The 19,427-nt window shown below is 63.5% G+C and overlaps 1 protein-coding gene across 4 annotated transcripts in view; it reads right to left on the minus strand.

Annotated features, from left to right (window-relative positions):
• Window positions 1-8,824: 8,824 nt before the first annotated feature.
• Window positions 8,825-19,427, minus strand: part of GLT1D1 (glycosyltransferase 1 domain containing 1) — a 50,680-nt gene continuing 40,077 nt past the window's right edge. For all 4 annotated transcript variants that reach the window (XM_036220811.1, XM_036220809.1, XM_016145978.2 and 1 more), the window contains 4 exons: window positions 15,856-15,899; window positions 15,160-15,280; window positions 11,511-11,609; window positions 8,825-10,557 (listed from right to left, as the gene is read on the minus strand). In XM_036220811.1, coding sequence (XP_036076704.1) covers window positions 10,396-10,557; window positions 11,511-11,609; window positions 15,160-15,280; window positions 15,856-15,899 — 426 coding nt within the window. In that variant the 3' untranslated portion in view covers window positions 8,825-10,395. The remainder of the gene's footprint in view (window positions 10,558-11,510; window positions 11,610-15,159; window positions 15,281-15,855; window positions 15,900-19,427) is intronic.

Genomic DNA, 19,427 nt, shown 5'->3' on the forward strand with positions numbered 1-19,427 from the left:
AGAGCCGGGTCCTGCGGCCGAGGGCGCAGAGGGGGCACCGGGTGGGCAGCGGCGGCCTCGGCCACACATCCAGACGGCCTTTCCCGTCCTGGAAGAGGCCACGGCCCACCCGGTCGCTCGAGCCACAGTCACAAAAGCCCCCGGCGACGCGAAGCCCCCGTACGTCCTCCGCATGTTCTAATGCACGTGCCATCAGCTCGGCCTCCGAATGCACCTCCCGTCTGTCCCCTCCTCCCTGTCTCCACTGCCATCCCACGAAGCCACCGCGGCGGCCGCACCTGCTCAGCTTTCCCGCAATCCGCCTAACAGCAGCACCCCCAGCCGAGCCACTCCCCCGCTTAGAACTCTCTAGTTTGGGGTCGAAAACACATCGCCATCAAGACCCTCCACGACCTGAGACCCCGGCTCATCGCCAACCTCCATACACTTCGCCAGATGGTACGATCCACAGCGGCCTCCTTCTCTGTCACCCCGGCACCCCAAGTCCCCTCCCACCCCAGGGTCGGGGCACTCACTCTCCCTCCACGCGGCAGCTCCATCTCTGGCTGTTGGCTTGCCTGTGGCCTCTTCATCACTCCGTCTCACTGTAAGCACCCCTCCTTCAGAAATGCCTTCTCTGATCACCCCAAACCGACACGTCTCACCTTCGAGCCCTGTTCTATGTCTTTGCCGCACGTACCACCTCCTGGGATTACTGTTTTGGTTTGTCTGCTGGTTTGCAGTTTGCCTCTGCCCCCGAGAACACGGCCCCCATGCGGGCAGGGAGCATGCCTCCCTTGGTCCGTGGCTGTACACGCCCCGATGTCTGCGACCGTGTCTGATGCATACTAAGTGCTCGGACCCCTGGGTGAGTCCCATTTGAGCCAAACCCGGATGAGATCGGAACGGGCTAAGCGGGAGGCACGGAATGGGCGTGGGTCGATAACCGAGGGTCCACTGTGAAAAGCAAACCGTGGAAAGACGAACTCGCAAATCAATTAAGGGCAAAGGAGGAGACGATGGATCTGAGCGCACGCTGCCCCGCCATGCAGCGGGACACCCAGATCGAGCTGTCGCCTTTCTAGCAGGTGGCTCTGTCCAGCCCGAAAGAGCTGAAGAGAGAGGAACACTTCCCAGAATGACGAAATCACCCTGGACAACTTAATGAAAAATTCTCGCTTCCCACTGAGGCATTAAATAGTTGGTTTCCACACGGACGCTTCCACCGCTATGACAAGCCCTTGACAAACTGTTTCTTTGTGTTCGTGGAAATGCTACGGGTGAGAAAGATTAACCAGGAAGCTTTTCCCCCAGCGGCCGCCTTGTCTTTGGGCTTCGCCGCTCACCAGTGAAGACTCAGCTAGAGGCAGAGACAAGAGGGTCTAAAGACAGATGATGCCTTTGCATCCAGTTACGATAAGATATTAATGACGTGGTTTTGAGTTGACTTGAGTTATAAATTGCTCGTAGAGAAAGAAGGCTGTTGTCCTTTTTCCCCACAGAGTTTACCACCGCCGCCAGTCACCAGGGAAAATAAAGCCTCTCTTTAGAGAGATTCCAGCTCTTGGAACTAGGTTATTAAATAATGACAGTCCCAGCGAGCTCAGAGGTAATCCACGTTCGGCGAATTGGGCCCTCCCGGGCCGGCCTTTGGGTCTTTGGATCACCCTGGCCACCTTCGAATGGGAGCTGGCATCCCGAAGGTCAGAAATTAATCCGCTGAGCTCACTCGCTACCAAATACTGAGGTTTTATGCGGAAGGGTCTTGACATGGCCGATAAACTGACTGTCACAAAACGACTCATTTCAGGCGGGTTGAGGAGCACGTGGGCCAGACTGATCCTTTAAACCCCAGGCTGTACTTGAGTGCAAAGTGACTCTAAACCTCCCATAAACACCCTCGCAGATTAAAGTCACGGGCGGGCCGGCCTGGGCGTGAAATGAGCACATTGGCTTTCAATGCTGCGGCCGCAGATTTAAAGGGCGCCCCACTTAGAAGCCCGGCTCCCACTTTGCTATCATTTTATTAACTGCTTCTGGGAAAACTGCAATGCAGCCTTAAGCCAGAAGCCCGTGCAGGACTTAAACACAACACGGTCTCAGCTGTCCATGAAGAGCTCAAGGCTCTTTTTTTGAAGAAGAAGAAATAGCTCCAATAAAATACACAGAAAAAAGAGGGTGAGATTTCCGCCATTTTATGCCATGACCTCAACTAGTGCGTCCCAGAAATACATATTAGCACCTCGATTAGTATTTAGTATTTGGAGAAATCGTCACAGAGGGAAGAAGAAGTCCGAGCTTAGTGACTGTTTTTTCCTGCTTTATTTCCTTAATTATTTCTAAAGCATCATGCTTAACCTACAAAAAATAATAATAATAACGCAAGTTTGGAAAAACTTGAAAGCCACAGAAAAATGCATAAGACAATAAATACTAAGAAAAAAGAAAAAGGAAGTAAACAGGAGCCTGACTTCATCACCCGAATGCACGTGACCATGACGAGTTCTGGTCTCTGCGTCTATTTTTATGCGGAAACGATTCTGCCTATTTTTTTTTTTAAACGGGAATTATTTTCCACGTGCGGCGGCGACCGCTTCCCTGTCAGGCTGCACACGGTTCCACGTTCTGACTACACAGTCCTGAGATCTTTGCCCATCGTCATTAACGCTGGGACGGATTTGCCTTCCACATAAACCGTTTTAATCATCCCCGATTCTGTCCTTGGGATGAATTCCCGGAAGTGGACTTGCTAGACCAGGGCTTATAGTTACATATTTGGTTTTATATATGCTGGTCCATAAAAAATTTTGTAACTGCAGATAAATGTTAATTAAAATCAATGAAGTTGACAGATAATAATACATTTAAATATTTGGTTATATTCAAAATGATAGATACCATTTTAACGATAATTTCTCATTATGCTTTATAACATTAATTTTGTTTTAATTCTGGATCATTTTAATTTTTATTATTTTATTCGTAAATTCTGAAATCACATTTACAAAATTATATTTATAAATTCATGAATTATCTTAATTTATAAATGATAACATGTGCATTAAATATATATTATATGAATTTAACTAAACACTTAAATATATGTATATTCGATGTGTATATTCAACAGGGCCAGTGGCAAGTGCACTCTGTGCTCTGGACTGCCTTATATGAACATACATACACACAACCAAATATTCCTGAGGAGGGTTTGCACCGGCTCCACGCCCACAAGCAGCTCCCGGCGATTTGGTGATTCTGAAAGGGCCCACCTGTGTAGCAGGTGCTCTGGGGCCCTCCCTTTTTCTGTGGGACCAGCCTTCTAATTCCACAGAGCAGGGGCTCTGGCTCAGCCCGTGGGGGCCTGGAGCAAAACGCCCCGAGTGCCCCCCTTTAATGAGCCCCCTCCGGGAGGAGCGCGGCTAACTGCCCGCGGGGGCCACGTGCACGGGGCCACTCGCAGCAGGTGAGTGTGCAGGGCCCACGAGCTCTGCTCACCCCGGGGCGCCACGCACGCCCCGGTCTGCGAACCGGGGGCCCCGGGCCGGCACCTCAGGTCGGCCGCCCCTGACACGTGCTGGCGTCGCAGGCTGAACTGGGCCCCACAGGTACGACCCCTCGGGACCTCCGAGCGTGACCCTGTTGCAAACGCAGCTCAGGCGCGGCTCTCCAGACGAGGTCGACCCGGATGAGGGAGAGCCCTAAATCCCTCGAGGGGACAGGAAAGTGACTCGGGGCCTCGGTCTGCTCGGTCGGTCGCAGCCTGACAGGATGCCGCAGGCTGGGGCTTAAACCACAGGAGTCATTTTTCTCACCGTTTTGGAGCCGCAAGTCCCAGATGAAGGAGCCCGCGGGGCTGGCGTCCGGCGAGGCCTCTCCTCCTCGCACTCGCGCGGCCGCCGCCGGGCTGTGCGCGCACGTGGCGTGGCCGCGGTGCGTGAAGAGCGAGCCCGGGGGCGCCGCCCCACGAGGACGCGGCCCCGCCCGTTGGAGGAGGCCCCGCCTCCGTGACCTCAGTTAACCCCGTGACCTCAGTTAACCTCCATCGCCTCCTAAGGCCCCGCCTCCCGACGCAGTCCCGGTGTTAGGGCTTCGCCACAGGAAGTTTAGGGGGACGCGGCTCCGCGCACAGCGTGGAGGGCCCAGAGCCGGGCGGGGGGAGGCGGGGCCGAGACCAGAGTGACGTTGCCACAAGCCGAGGGGCTCGCGGACAGCGGCGGCCGGACCGGGCGAGGCGGGCGTGTCCCCCGGAGCCTTCGCGGGGAGCGGGGTCCTGCCCGCCCTGACGTTGGTCCTCCCGGCCCCAGGGACACGTCCATCCGGAACGGGGCGGATTAAGCTTTTCTGCGTCCAGCAGGCCGAGGGCGAACATCCGCGGTGCATTTCGGAACAGGCGCCACACAGAGCGCGCCTTCCTCCGCTGCCGCCCTGTCCCCGGGGACCGGCCTCGAGGCCCCCAGCCTCCAAACGCTCCGCGGAAGGGGGGGGCGGCTTCGAGCGGTGCCCAGGTCCCCGCCCTCCGGCCACTCCGCAGGCCAGACTCGCTGCAGGCTTCACTCCCGAGCCTGTCCCGCCCCCAGCCGTGACCCGAGCGGCGGCCACATGCCTTCCAGTCTGATCATCCAAGCACAGACATGATGCCCGAGGCCCCTGAGGACGCAGCTTCCAGTACGTCTAGACTTGCATTTTGGACGCTGGATGTTAAAACCTTTTTCTCTCAAAAACGCCTGCTTTGCAATTCAAAAGCTTCCTGTTCTCAAGCCTGGTTTTCTCTCTCATGAAATTCAAAAGCTGCTCAGAATCTCAAAGCCGGAGATTGCACTCTTTTATGATCTGAATTTCACTGAGGCGATGCCCATCTCCACCCCTTAAAAAATAAGCTCAGAATTGTCTAATTTTCATAAAGAATAGTGTGTGTCTGTGCACGCTCACATGCAAAAAAAGAAAAGCTTATCAGTTAATATCCTGGGATATTCTTCCGCTGTCAAGAAAGAGAAAAAAAAATTGCATAACGGCAGTATCATGGTTTACGGGGTTGATCCAAGCAATAGCTATTCCCAGGCAGCTAAAAAATATTCCGAAAAGAAGAAAAGTCTTTTTGCATTGAAGACCTAATGACGAAAATCTCAGCTCTCTACTACATACCAACAAATAACAATTATTATAACCATGAGACTCATTCGGAATAAATGTGCTCGTATGAAAACCGATGGTACCGCTGGGGAGAAGAATCTTTTTCTCTCTTAGGAGCTTCTGAGACCGAGGCAGGAGACCAGGGGAAAAGGTTTACTTCATACGCTCAGACAGGGCAGCCTCCAAGGAATGACTTAAAACCCCAGGAGGGGGTCAGACCCGGAGACTCGAAAAGAGAAATACGATCGTGCAGAAGTGACAAGGTGAACGGACGGGTTCTGAGCTTCCAGGGCCCTAAACTGTGGGAAGGCAGATTCACGGGCAGCTGAAGGGAGACCACGGTTGCTGAGTGAGGCTCGGTCGTGAGGCCGATTTTCCATCCTGGCCATGGCCCTGAAGCGCCCCGGGGGACGGGGCTGACGGCAGACGCATTTCTCGCACTTCTCGGCGTCTGCCCGCAGACAGGCTTCGCGCAGGCTTCTTTCCGCCTCTGTCGATTCTCAGTGGTCTTCGGCTCAAGATCATCCATATGCCAAAGTGGAGAATTTGGGGGTCACGTGGTCTGATCCCTTCCGGGTCCCTCTGGCCTGGTCGAACGCTTGTCCAACCCGCGTGACGACTACAGTCCCGAGCACATGGCTGACGACCGACTGCACGGGACGTGGGGACGGCCACACGCAGTGCTTGGGGTGGGGGCGGGGGAGAAGGAGGGGGGCGAGAAACAAGACAGGGGGGGGAGAGGGAGGGAGAGGGGGGACGAGCCCCGTAACCAGCTCGGCCGCACCTCGGGACGTTTCGGCACCTCAGTCGCCTCACCTGTAAAATTATGGGGCCCTCGCGAGGACGATCCGCGACGGTGCAGACGGACATGGCCGAACAGGAAACGGCGCTGGCTTCGTAGAGCGCGAGCTCGCGGGAGCCGGGAGGATCCCTCCAGCGGGGGGCCGCTCTGACCACGAGGTCCGCGAGCTGCCCCCGGGCCGCGGCAGAGTGGGCGTTTCATTCTGTGGGGAGTGAGCAAGGCTAGACAGAGCAGGTGTGGGTTGCGGGGGGAGCAGGGGAGGCGGACCAGGAGGTGGGAGGAAGCTCGGCCCCGAGCCTGAGCCCGCCTGTGACGGGCTGCGACGGGCCAGCCACCTGCTGGCTCCGCCCGGACCAGGACGCCGGACGGAGGGCTTCCACAGGGTCCGATGCACAAGCCTTTCGAGGTGATTGATGAGTGGGGAAAGCAGGCCGGCTGCCCGCTGAGGAGACGCAGACTGGGAATTTGGAGGGTCTCCGGCCCTGGTAAACCCGCGGACGCCGTGACTCCACCCAAGTCACGCGGGAAAGGGAGGAGCTTCGCGATCCACGCTCTCCCTGAACATAAATCTCTCCTGTTTTCTGGGCACGCCGGGCGGGGGCCGAGCTCGCCGTCGCCAGCACCGAGCGGGGTGCCTGGCGCAGAGAGCGCGCCTGGTGCTTGCTGTTACCCGCCGACGCGGAGGGGTAACCCCGTTTCGAGTCACACGCGCGGCTGCCTTTTCAATCCCCGCGTGTCTCATGGTTGCTCATGGGCCCACTGAGCCCGGACGCAGGGAGCAGAGAGGCCGAAGCCTCCTCAGCAAACAGAATCGAGCGGATACTCAGGCCGTGGAAGCGGCTTTCCAGCTCTTTCTACGACGGAGGAGTCGGCACCAAACGCCCAGGCGAGAGGCTCGGCGCGGGGTACTGCTCGGCCCTGGCTCTCCGGCGACTCACAAACACCCGGTTATAAACCTCGCCGATGTGGAGAAATACTGAGCGCATTTTCACAGCAGATGCAGAAGGAGAAAATCCATTTTAAAATCCATTCTAACCGCTTGTGATAGGCGAGGCTCTCCGAAGCGCGCAGAGCGATGTCGAGGGCATTGTCCTCGGCTCCCAAGAAGAGAGCTTTCGTGACGCGGCAGAAGTTTCTCTCTGCTGGATCTTCAAGGCTTATTTACGGGCCTGAGAGAGGTAGATTGTAAGAATAGTCTCTCTGCTCGAGCTTGCGGCCACCGATGGAGCCGAGGTCCGCCCTCCTGGCGGACGCCCCTCCCTGCCTCTCCCTGCGCGTCGGCACCGGCGGGGCCCTTGGCGTCTCGGCTCCGCTGAGAAGTGGCTTGCGGCGTCTCCGCTGGGGTTTGCATCCCAAGGGCGCTGGGGCTGAGTTTCTAGGCGGCCACATCCGCACCGGCTCTGCCCCCGACTCCCCCGGTGGACTCCGCTGCCCGATGGCCGGCGCGGGGTCCTGCCCAGTCCAGGTTCACGGCGACGCCCCATCCGGGCGGGGGGCTCAGTCCGCACTGCGTCCTTGGACCCCGGAGTGGACCCTGGCCACGGCGCTCCAGGAACTGCTTGTCGCTGGGACGGGCGAGTGGCTGCACAGAGGCTCCGAAAACAGAATGAAATCAGCCCCCGTCCCCCCACCTTCGCCCCACCCCAAAGGACGGTCTTTACCCCGTTCCTGCTCGAGATTCAGCTCTCTATCTAACAGTGGAACCGACCGAAAGCCACACATTACGAGGGCGGCTCCCTTCCGCCTCACCCCGCCCCCGGCTTCTAGAACCTTCCTGAGCGCGTGGCCTCGCGTGTGGGCTGTGGGCACTCAAGCCGATGGCCATATCTGTTGGTCCTGTTCACTGACCGTTCCCTGTTCAAAGCGCGTGTGAGGCCATCGCGGTGAAAATCAGCCAAAAAGCGCGGCTGGGAACCGCTGCTCGGTAAGGGCCGGCTTCGGACAGGGACGTCTTCTTGTGGGTCGCTCCCACATCAGCCCCCCCGACACCCCAAGAGGACACTGCGCCCCAAAGGGGGCGTGAGGGTCTGGCACGGGAGATGCAAGAAAGGACGAGGGAGGAGGGGCAGACACAGGAGAGCCAGCCCCCCACCCACGCCCCGACTTGGAGGAGCCGATCAGTGACAACCAGGCGGGTTCAACCACCGAGACCCTTCAAGGAAAAAGGCCGCGTCCTGGGCGAACGCCGGCTCCCGAGCCCAGCACGGGGGACAAGGGGCCCTTGAAGCCCCATCGCCTGGCGAGGGCGCAGAGCTTTTCAGAAAACGTCCCACCTGTGACTGCGCGAGGCGGGGGCGGCCGTCGGTGCCAACGTCAGGCAGCGGCGAGTTCTCGGTCTGCCGGGGCCGCACGGCGACCCCCGGGCCGTGTGCGGCCGTGTGCAGGGCGAGCGTGCGTGGCTGGCTGGTGCCAACCGTAAGCCGCGCGGTGAACTTTCCAGACCCCAAAGACCCCGCCGTGCTCGTCCTGCGAGGCCGCGGGGCGGGAGAGGCGTGAGCTTCACGGGGAGCTGAGCGCGCCGAGCCCGCGGCCCGCCGAGGGGCTGTGCCCGCCGCTCCTCACCGCGGACCTCAGCGCCCGCGAGACGCAGCGCCCCTCGGGGCACGGAGGTCGTCCTCTCGGCTCCGCCTGGACACGGACCCTGCGAGTCGCCCCAGCCCGGACTCAGCAGACTGAAAAGGGTGCGCGAAGTGTTTGCGCGCAAAGGCAGGGAGCAGAGACCGAAACCAGCCGGCTCTCGGGAAGCGTTGCCCGGCTCCGGTCCTCCGCGCTGAACGCGATGGCGTTTCAGACCCTCCACTCCCACCCGCGTCGTCATCTTCAAAGCGCAGGGACTGGGGGGCAGGGGGGCAGGGGGTTTGGGGGGCTGTTTCTCGCGGAACGCCGCCCAGAATGAGAACACACGGTGGCTGTGTTTGTGCAGCCGACGGTGACAGACTTTATTGATTTGAAAACACGCCCTTCCCCGAGGCGTGCGAGGTCTCGTGCGCGTTTACGCGACCAGGTCGGATAACGATGCACAGAGAGGAGGTTCCGGGGCCCAGCGGCGTCACCGGACGGGACCCGAGACGAGGCTGGGCCTTTCGGAGGTGACACCACTCCTTCCAGACTCAGACCGGGCCGTCTGCCCCGAATGTGGGCTCCGTCTGTCCCCCCTCCCTCGCTATGCCCAGATAGGGGGCCGGGGGCCTGTGCCCGTCACGTGCCGAAAAGGTGGGGGGTATGAAGCGAGCAGGACCACAGGTCCTAGGCATGAGGAGCACCTGCCATTCCCAGCCGGTGGCCTTTCTGGAGAGGGACTTCCTCTGAGATTGTGGCGTCCAGTGACACGGCCCAGACCCTGCACATGCCGGTCTCGTCCCGCATCGCCAGGGGTTAAGAAGTTTAATTTGAGGCTTATTCTTTCAAAAAAGTTAGATGTAGGTCTGGCCGTTTCTTTAAAAGTACGGTGATCAGAAAGCAAAGCGTCCCGGGACGGGGAGGCCCCTCGGTCCGCGTCCGCCGGCTTCTGGGCTGACGTCACCAAACGCCCGCGACGGGCCGGGGCCTGCTGGGCGCCCGTCCTCCTGCGCGCCCATCGCTTTCTCCGTCACACGTGCCGCGGAGCACGTCACGCACCCCCTCTTAACCGTCGCGGAATGTCCCCGGGACTGCAACGATTTCAGAGGCAGCAGCCACCGAAACAAAAAGCAGCCCTGTCCTCAGGGACGCCGAGCCGGGGTGGCCGGGGCCTCGCCACGGAGGGGGCCGCCCTCGGCAGAACTCGCTGGATCCCGGGAGACGTCACTCAGACCCCGGCCTGCCAGCCCTGGGCGCCTGGCGCTGGGAGGAGGCGGAGGGACGTGGTGGACCCAGGTCCACCCGGGGTCACGTGCGGGGTTCGAGGCCACAGGCGACGTGGCCCGCGTGGCAACCCAGCGTTGCCTGGAATCGGGCCGAGCAGCAGCCGGAGCCAACGCGGGATCTGCCCACGTTTCCAGGGGGCGCCCGCTCCCCTCCCGTCGCCCGGCTGGGCGGAGGGCAGCGCAGGCCCAGGCCAGTGTCGCCGGGGGCCCCTTGCGTGCGGTCAGGGCCCAGCCTCGCCGGAGAGTCTGGCCCGCGTGAAACACGCCGCCGGGACCTGTTCCCCATGTTTCTGTTTTCTGAACAGACGCTGCCGGCCCGTAGGTCATCAGGAGACGGGGGACAGGTGCCTCCGCTGTGACGGCTTCAAATAAGCCCCTGCTGGGCCCAAGAAAGTCCCAAAGCAGCTAATCCGATTCTCTCCCCGATTCTCCCTAAAACCCGCCCCCGTCTCCTGCTCTGGTCGCCATGTTTCCGGGTTGACCTGGAAGTGTGGAGAGTTTGGGGTGAGCCGCCCTGCGACGCACAGGTCCGCGACTCCCACGAGGCTGGCCCGCTCCGTGGGCCGGGCGGGCCCCGCGGGCCCCGGGGCCACTCGCCCAGGGCTGCAATCCGATGGCCGGCGGAGGCCGGCGCCCTCAGTCCTCGGCGCACCCCACGAGTGTCCTGACGAGGTGCTGGTAAGTGGCTCTCTCCATCTGCCAAGAGTGGAAGGTCCTCACGTACTCCCTCCCGCGGGCCACGAGTCCTTTTTCTAAGGCGGGGTCGCTCACCAGTCTCTTTGCCAGCTGGACGAACTCCTGCAGAGGAGGGGAGCGAGAAAGGGAGGCGAATGGCTGGGGAGGGGGTGGCAGCCAAAGCCCCGCCTGCACCTGCCGCCCTGCCTGGCTCCTCCCTGCCCCGCCTGGCTCCTCCCTGCCCCGCCTGGCTCCTCCCTGCCCCGCCTGGCGCCTCCCTGCCCGGCCTGGCGCCTCCCTGCCCCGCCTGGCGCCTCCCTGCCCCGCCTGGCGCCTCCCTGCCCCGCCTGGCTCCTCCCTGCCCCGCCTGGCGCCTCCCTGCCCCGCCTGCCGCCTGCCGGCCTGGAGGAAAATGAGAGTCAATGCAAGCATGGGGTTGGGTTGAGACATCACACTCACTCACGCTCACACTCACTCACGCTCACACTCACTCACACTCACACACACTCACACACATTCACACACACACTCAACACTCACGCTCACACACGTGCTCGGGACCCTGGCACCTGGCGAATGGGGAGCCCCTCCCACACACGCCGGAGCGCCTGGCGCCCGCGCGCGCCCCGGCCTCACTGGGCGCACCTCCCCTGCCCGTGGTCGGCCGGGGCCCCCTGCATGTTGTGCTCCAGCACGGGCGTGTGTGCCAGACGCACGAGCACCCGGCTCACGCTGCACGCTTGGCCGCGGGCACCAGGTGGGGGGCGGCGTCCCGGAGGCCCAGGGCCGCGGGGGACGAGCGCCCGTCTCGGAAGTCAGAAGCCCGCGCTCTGAGAGGCCACGTGCCCGGCCGGGGTCACGCCGCTCGGCGGCGGCTGCACCGGGCATGCGACTCGGGCGTCCTGTTCCCCGGAGCCCTCTGTCCCCCCACGTGTGGGCGCAGCACACGCCGTGTGTCACCCGGGGTGCTGCCCCCGAGGGGCACGCCGGGGGCGCGGCACCGCCGGAAGGCGAGGCGCATGCGCGGAAGGGGGGGCGGGGGCCGTGGCGGGGGCGGGGGGAACGGCGCCCCTTACCTGAGGGTCGGCGAACAGTAGCCCCGTCACCTCGTGCGTCACCACGGCGGCGTTCCCAGGGATGTTTCTGGCCAGGACCGGGACGCCCAGGTCCATCGCCTGCAGGGGGGGTGGGGCAGGTGGGCGACGGTCGAGGGGCGCCCTGGCCCGACGCGCCCCCCGCTGGCCACTCGCTGCGCACGTCAACCGCCCCGCGGGCGCCTCCCAGGAGCCTCGCCGGGCAGACGGCGACCCCGCTGGGTTTTAACTGCGTTTGCCAGACGACCCGCTGCCGTCACCGACAGTCACCGCCGCGTCGCCGAGGACCCCGCCCCCGCCCTGGCTAAAGTCCACGTTGCCAGTCACCGTCACCGTCCCCGGTGAGGCACTTTCTCCCAGCACGAGCGGCGTGAAAGCCAGAGGCCCGAGCACGCCCCCCGGGCACACGGCCGGCAGTCAGAGGGGACGTGGCGCATGCTTCCGAGTGTTCGCCAAGCGGGCTCTCAGTCCCGGAGGTCCGGGGCCAGCACGTGGCGCCCCACAGCCCGACGTGCCCCGGCCCGGGGACCTGGCTTCCTGGGAGGGTCAGGGTCAGGCCGGCTCTCCCGGGGCCGCCGTCCGCGCGCCGCGTTGACGCCGAGCCATCCCTGCAGGTGGCAGTGGCCGCTTCACGCGCTGCCGTCGGGAGCCGGGACCGGGCTGCAAGCTCCGCCAACCGGCCGCCCGCTCAGGCCGCCCACGGGCAACACGGTCCTGCCGTGCGTCCGCCTCTGCGTGACGGAGGTCTGGCCACGAAGGTGAAGTCGCCTGGTTCCGGCTGCTCGAGGACTCTGACGGGACTTTGGGTGGCCTGCCCACTGCCCGCGTGCCCGGAACGGCGCGTGTCGCACGGGTGTGTGTGGCCACGTGCGGGGCCCGGGGCCCAGCCGCGCCCTGCGGCACACCCGGTTTCGGGTCCCACGCCACCCACGTCCTCTCAGGACACGAGTTGAGGTTCCAGGCCCCACGCAATGAGGAGGGGGCGGCGACACACCTCCTCTCTGCCCCCGGGACTATTCTGTTTCCCCTGCCGGGGCGGGCGGGGGAGCAGAGCTGGCTTGCTGCGTGGACGAGAGCCCCAGCTGCCCGCGCGTCCCCGGCTGCACGGCCACCTCCCAGGAACGGCGATGGGCCCCCGGGTTGGGGCCTCTCGGGGGTACTTTGCGGCCGCAGAGGGGCTGCCAGCCGTGGTTCTCCACTTCCGTTTCGTGCGGTAAAGGCCGGCATGGTTGACCCTCACTGCACTTCGGGACGGGAACCGGGTGGCCCGGGCGAAGTTTCCCGAGGTGGCGCCTCTCACCGTGCGGGCCGGAGCGCTTCACGGACTGACTGGCTGGGCGCACTCTGGTGTTTGGGGAAGGCACGGGGCCTGGGGCTGGGACGTACTTGGTCTGGGACGGACTTGGTCTGGGACGGACCTTCTCACTGCTCCGTGCTTTAGAATGGGCCCTCCCGTACCCCAGGCAGAGTGTGTGCGTGTGCGTGTACAGGTGTGTGCATGTGTGTGCACACGTGTGCGGTCCGTGTATGTGCGTGTATGCATGCGTGTCTGTGTTCTGGGGTGGGGAGGGGAGCCCACGAGGAAGACTCAGATGAGAAAATACTTTTTAAAAAAATTAAAGTAAAATGCCGTTCATTTAAATTCGTGCTGGATTTGACTCCACAACACGCCCAGACTTGAAACGGCGGAGTCGCGGCAGGAAGGCACGTTGAGCTGAAGTCTGCGTTTTGGACTCATCAAGGAAGGAGTGTTTTCTCAGCCGGGGCTTTACGCGCTCCGCGAGAAAACAAAGCTAATTCTGAAAGGGCAGGGGACCCTCCCCCCAGGGCACACTCACGCTGCGGGTCCCTGGCCGGGGTCTGAGTCGCCGCTAACGAAACGCACCCGCCGCCCCCAGAAGTCAGCTCCATTCAAAGCCCGCCACCCAAAGGTTATTTTGGAGTTTTCGAAGCGAACGCGTCAACATTTCAAGGCGTCAGAATTGCCGACAGCTGTCTCTCCCGTGGAGGCAGATGAGATGTGACAGCCTCTCGTCTGCAGCGGGATGCTGCGTGTGCCGGTTGGCGATCACCCCGAATTCCACTTCGCCTTCTCTGAAGACGTTGGGGGGGGGTCTTTACGGGGGGAGGGGAGGCGAAGCGGCCAGGGCCCCGGGACAGGCACGGTGACAGCGCTCGGCTCCTGGGCCAGGGCAGGGGCGGGCTGCACGGCCCCCCCCACCCCCGACCACAGCTGCAGCTGATTTCACCCCACAGTGACTGACGCTAATCCTCAGCCGCAGAGCGAGGCCCTGAGGTCTGGCTGCGGTAAATGCACTGCGAGCCCCACACTCAGGTCTTCCAGGCGTCCTTGTCCTCGGAAGCTGGAATCTCGGGCGAGGGCGAGCGTAGGCCCCGCCCCCGATCGTTTGATTGTTTTTTTTTTCTTTTAAATGATGCCACATTCAAAGAAGGTATCGGGTGTGCAACATCGGTCACGTCTTAAATCGAGGGAGGATGTTCTTCCCCGCTGAGTTGCCGTGTTCTCTGAAACGCTGTTTCACAGGCTCTACCTTCGGCCACTAAGTTACGTAATTTCAATGAGCGTCCGAGGGACTCGGGGGTCTCACGAACACGTGGCCCCAACGGCACCGCTCTGAGCACCCTGGGACTGAGAGCCGCATCGGGGGAGGGAGGCAGCGTGGCGCCCGCGTGGCAGGCCCAGGGCCTGGGAGCTGCGCCTGCCCTGGGCTCGGCCGCCGTCACACGCGCCAAGGCGCCAGCCGGTGCCGCGACGGGACACGTCACAGCGCTGCCACCTGCGGCCTAGCGAGGCCGGGCTGCCCGGTGCCGCGGCCGCAGGAGCAAACGGGGCCCCCTCGCTGAGGTCGCGCCTCAGGAGGGATCTGAGCGCGAGGCACCGACGGCAGAGTGAGGCACGGGGGCCCCGTCTGCCCTGCGTGGGGCGCGCACCGCGGCACATGGCCTCAGGTCAGCGGCACCCGGCAGCTGAGTGCAGCCTGCAGCGGGGCGAAGGGGGGGTGAGCCGGCAACGGGGCTGCGGGGCGCCAGCCGGCCCCCCAGCGTCCACCCGAGGCCCGCGGCGGAGGCCGGTTATTCCACAGGGGAGCCGGCCACGGGCCGCAGGGCGGCCGGAAGGTGCCCGCGCGGCCCACGCCGACCAGGCAATGCGGCAGGCCGGAAGCTCGGCGAGGGAGCTGGGCCCGGCCGTCTCCCGCCCATGCCTTCCCCACCCCCTAAAGAACACACTGCAAAAAGGAGGAAGAAACGGGGAACGGAGGCTCCCTGCAGGGCCGCGCCTCCACCCCACGCCCCACACCCCACTCCAGCCTCTGGCCCCCGCCGCCCTCCCCCGGAGCCGCCCAGCGGGGCTGGGGTGCAGCGTGCCCCAGCTGTGCGCCACGCTGTCACCGGCGAGGAGGACCAGCCACGTAGGACGCGACGACCTTTATCCCGATGCAGAGAGCACATGCCGGCGTGCGCGCCCCGGGGCAAACGCCTCCGCTCTTTGCGAGCTGCGGAGCTGGAGCTGCGAGACCAGACCGGCAGGCGTGTCGCCGCCCGCCCCACCCTGCCCCATGACGAGCACGCATGGACCCGTCCCCGCCGCGCGCCAGGCCCCAGCGCTCACCTCCAGGACCGCGGCCGACATGCCCTCTGAGACGGAGCTGTTCACCAGCGCGGAGCAGTGCTTGAGGGCGGCGTGCAGGTCGCCCTGCGCCATCTCGGGGAGCAGCCGCACCCCCGCAGCCCTGCAACGACAGGGGGCAGGCGGCTGTGCCCACCGCGGGGCCCTCGCGGACGGCCGGGACCGGCCGCGGACCCTCTGCACACGGCTGTCTCCCGTGAGGCCGGGGGGCAGCCCGTGGCCCTCAGCGACACCAAGTCACAAGCGTCCCTGACGCCGGAGGCCAGAGGGGAGCTTTCTGCCATTTCCCTCTGCAGGACTGAGGGAACGGCCCTTTCCGAATCATTCGACCCTTTTTCAAACGACCTTTTTAAGGATACTAGTAGAGACGATAAGATGTATGATAAACAGAAAGAAACGGGAATCCTGAGATAGAATGACTCGCAAACGCCCACGTTCCCGCCACCCGGAGGCAACGGCATTTCGCCGTTTTGTTTTTCTGGTCCCACAGTTCGGCCCCCCCCCCGCTCCCCGCCCCCCCTGTGGATGGGGGCACGCGGCACGCAGACCCTCGCGGCAGCACCCGCGGGCCCGGTGAGGCGGCGTCCGCGAGGCGCTGGGAACGGAGCCCGGGACGCGGCGACCGCTGCGCGGACCCGGGGGCCGCGACCGGGTCCCTGCCGCCGTCCCCCCGCTCACCTCCTCACTCCGGCTTTCACTTCCCGGGTGAACACGGGGTCGACCTGGAAGGAGACAAGGACAGGGTTCCGGGTGAGCGTGGGCTGGGCCGGGGTCACAGGGGGACGGCCACGGAGCGGGGGCCCCACCGCGCAGGGCGGGGCGCCGAGCCCAGGCGGAGAGGGGGACCCGAGACAAAGCTCAGAAGCCCACGCACGCTGCTCGTCGGTCGGCCTGTCGCGCCGGAGCGTGGGGAAGTGAGGCCCCCCAATTCCAGGCCTCGGGTCAGAAGCATCCGCGGCCCCGGGGAGAGCTCGATCTGACCCCCCGTGAGGGTTTCGCTGTGACGCCGCTGAGGCCGGCCCAGCCGAAGCCCCGCGTGGATCCGAGACAAAGTTCGAATTTTATTTTTAATGCGGAGCCTTCCCTAGGAACGCTCTTCTAACGCCAAGGGCATGTCCGTCAGCTGGTGACGGGAACAGAGGCGGCCCAGCCACACCGGGGGGCGACGCGGCTGGGCTGTAGAGGGGACGAGGCTCTGACACTCGCCACAGCACGGGTGGCCCCGGGGACACGGTGCTGAGAGAAGCCAGACACAGAGGCCCGCGGGTGAGGCAACCCCGTTTACACGGAACGTCCAGAATGAGGCAAATCCACAGAGACGGGGAGGAGGTTTGCGGGGGCCGGGGCCGGGGCGGCAGGGCACGGGGAGCGGCCACCGATGGGTGACGGACGTGTTCCCGCAGTGGGGAGGTCTGACGTGGCAACTCTGTGCACGTGCTGAACGGCCATTGGATTGTACGCTCTAAAATGGCGACTTTTACAGGACGTGCATTATATGTCAATCGCCAAAAGAAGCCAGGTGCAACTCTTCCGTTACTCACAGCCTCGTCTCCCCGAACGTGGGTTTCGCTCCTCGCTCTGGAGCGACCCGGCAGGAGCACGCCCTCCGGGTCAGGCACTGCGTTCGTCCCGGCGCATCTCTGGTGAGAATATGTTTTTCTGAATCAGCGCGAAAACGAACAGCTGTGTTTTCGAGCTGGGCTGCGACGCCGGCAGGCTTCCCTCCATCTGTTCCTTCAGCCGACTCACACGCAGAGGCGCAGAGGCCGCAGCCGCGGCGGCGCAGACCGTGTGGGGTCCTGGATGCGGCCACCAGGCCGGCCCCACCCCCGCCCCGCGCCGCTCACAGCGGGGGCCCCTCGTGTGTAACCCAAGAAACCCAGCAGCGCCTCGGGGCGCTGGGGGAGCAGATGAGGGAAACGCATTTCGTGCTCACACCTGAGCTCGGACACGGCGGTTTACACACGGGCAGCGGCAGGAGACAGAGTCCGAAGCCGCGAGGGGGGCGGGCGGGCGCCGGGGCCGCCCCGCCAGCCCCGCCAGCCCCGCCAGCCCCGCCAGCCCCGACGCGCCTGGAAGCGTGGCTGTGCACCTGCACGCGCCCAGACACACGCCGCTCTTCCCGAGGCTCCGGATTTGAGAGGTGAGCACGGAGGCCTGAAGCTACCCGCTCACTGTGTCACAGGGACCCGCCCGGCTCCCGACCGGACACCAAACCACCACGCTGTTTGCACACAGGGACTCCTGCCCGGGTAAGTCCACTTACTGAGGCACCGAGACGGCCTCAGGGGACACGATTTTGGCTGCCACGGGGCCTACTGCCCACTTAGGATGAAGCTGCCACATACACTCAGCGCGTCCGGTCCATCCAACTGCAAACTCTTCAACGAAACAACGAGAGGCTGGTTTGGCCCTGCACTCCCCGCCCCCCCCACCCCCATAATTAACAACAATTACAATTTAAAAAGAATTGACAAAATGCTCTTAGATTCTTGCAAGTGTAACACTGAATTTGAAACTATGTTTCAAGATGCGGCCCAGTTGGGGGCTGCAGACAGGTCGGAGGATTAGTGTCCCGGAGGAGGAGCCGGAGGAGCCGGGAGCCGGGACTGAGGGCAGGTTCCACGTCTGTTCTCGTTCGCACCTTGCCAGCAGGTGGGAGGGTTCGCGGCCCCAGCCGGTGCGACGCGGCGGACACGGCGACGCCCCTACAGCGCATCACGCCGCGGGACATCGCTGCTTCCCAGAAGCCTCGTTTCAGTGCGGAGCCGGCACCCGGCACGTCCACGCGGGGAGGGGGTGTGCGTGTGTGTGCGTGTGTGTGTGCGTGTGGCGGGTCACAGCGCACATGAACGTGTTGTCACGTCTGCCTGACACCTTGAACCTGGCCGCGGTGAAAGCTTTCACACGTGGAAATAGGCAAACGGGGCTTTTAGGAAGCGGCTTCCCGGCCCCGGCCCCAGGGAGCTGTTTGTCGACACCCGCCGGTAGGCACGCGGCCGTCAGACACGAGGCTGCCTGAGCCAGGAAGGGACCCGAACGTGGGTCTGTGTGTGTCGGTTCCCAGCCCTCTGGGGACGCTGGGGTGGCGGGACTCAGAAGTAAACAAGCTCTCGAAGGAGTTCGTGACCGACGGGTTCGATGCTGCCTTCAGTAATTAAGACGCTGAAATGATTCCGTCCACCGAGATGACATGAAGGCATTTGGGGTGCTGGCTCTTGCTTTCCTCTTAGATTCGATAAAGACCTTTTACGAGGTGGGCAACTGCTGTGGCCTGAACGTCTGCGACTCAAACCACGTGCTGAAGTCCGAGCTCCCAGCCGCGATGGCGTCGGAGGCAGGGCCTCGGGGAGGCTGGGTCACCGCAGGCGCGTTCGGATCCGGGCGTCTCGCTCTCTCCCGTGACAGGGAACAAGGGACCAAGGCTAATTAGTGTGCTGGGAGCCACCTTGTTTTCACGAGGCTGGCAGTGAGTGTGTGCTGAGTGTATGTGTGTGTGTGTGTGTGCGCGCGCGCACGCGTTATACCAAACGACAGAGGAAGGTCCTCCCGTCTCCCCGCGCTGGCCGCTGTGGCCACCCCGATTCCAGCCTCAGAGGCGTTTACTGGGTTAGGCGGCCTTTTTCCGGACAAACCCGTCACCTCCAAAGGTGTTTGAGCATGCTGAGAAGTGCGTGCGACCCCATTGGTGCTGGGTGGGTCCCGGGGGAGCTAGAATGCCTCCACGAGGAAGAATCGCAGCGCGGATGAAGCTCCGAGCCGCGCAGAACGACACTCGGCCCTGCGAGGGGCGGCGAGCAACGCGGCATTGGACGCGCACAGGCCCGCCCCTCCCTGCTGGGCCCGCGTGCAGACGGGGGGCGGGGGTGGGGGCGTTCTCGGGGGGGGGGGGGCCGTTCTCGGGCGGCTCGCCATGCGGCCCCGGCACAGATGCCCTGCGAAGCCCGGGAGGCATCTAGCAGCCTCACGTCCCGCTGGCCGGAAACACCCCGTGTGCCACAGCGTCCGAACCTCCCGCCGCAAATCCAGGGTCACGGTCCTGAGATGACCCTCGCCGCGTCCCTGAACCTGGGGGTGGGGGGGCGCGGGGCGCACGCCCGACCCACATTAGTGGCAGGTCATGGACAGCCGCGGTCCGACCCGGACGCCTCCCCGCCGCTGCCGTCCCCGGTAAGGCGGTTACGGGCCGAGCGCGCCGGCGCGGACGCTGCTCTTTTGCGAGACGCTTGGGGCGGTTCCTAAGGCGATTT

The sequence above is a fragment of the Rousettus aegyptiacus genome, unplaced genomic scaffold (assembly GCF_014176215.1).
Source record: "Rousettus aegyptiacus isolate mRouAeg1 unplaced genomic scaffold, mRouAeg1.p scaffold_m13_p_5, whole genome shotgun sequence".
NCBI classification, from domain to species: domain Eukaryota; kingdom Metazoa; phylum Chordata; class Mammalia; order Chiroptera; family Pteropodidae; genus Rousettus; species Rousettus aegyptiacus.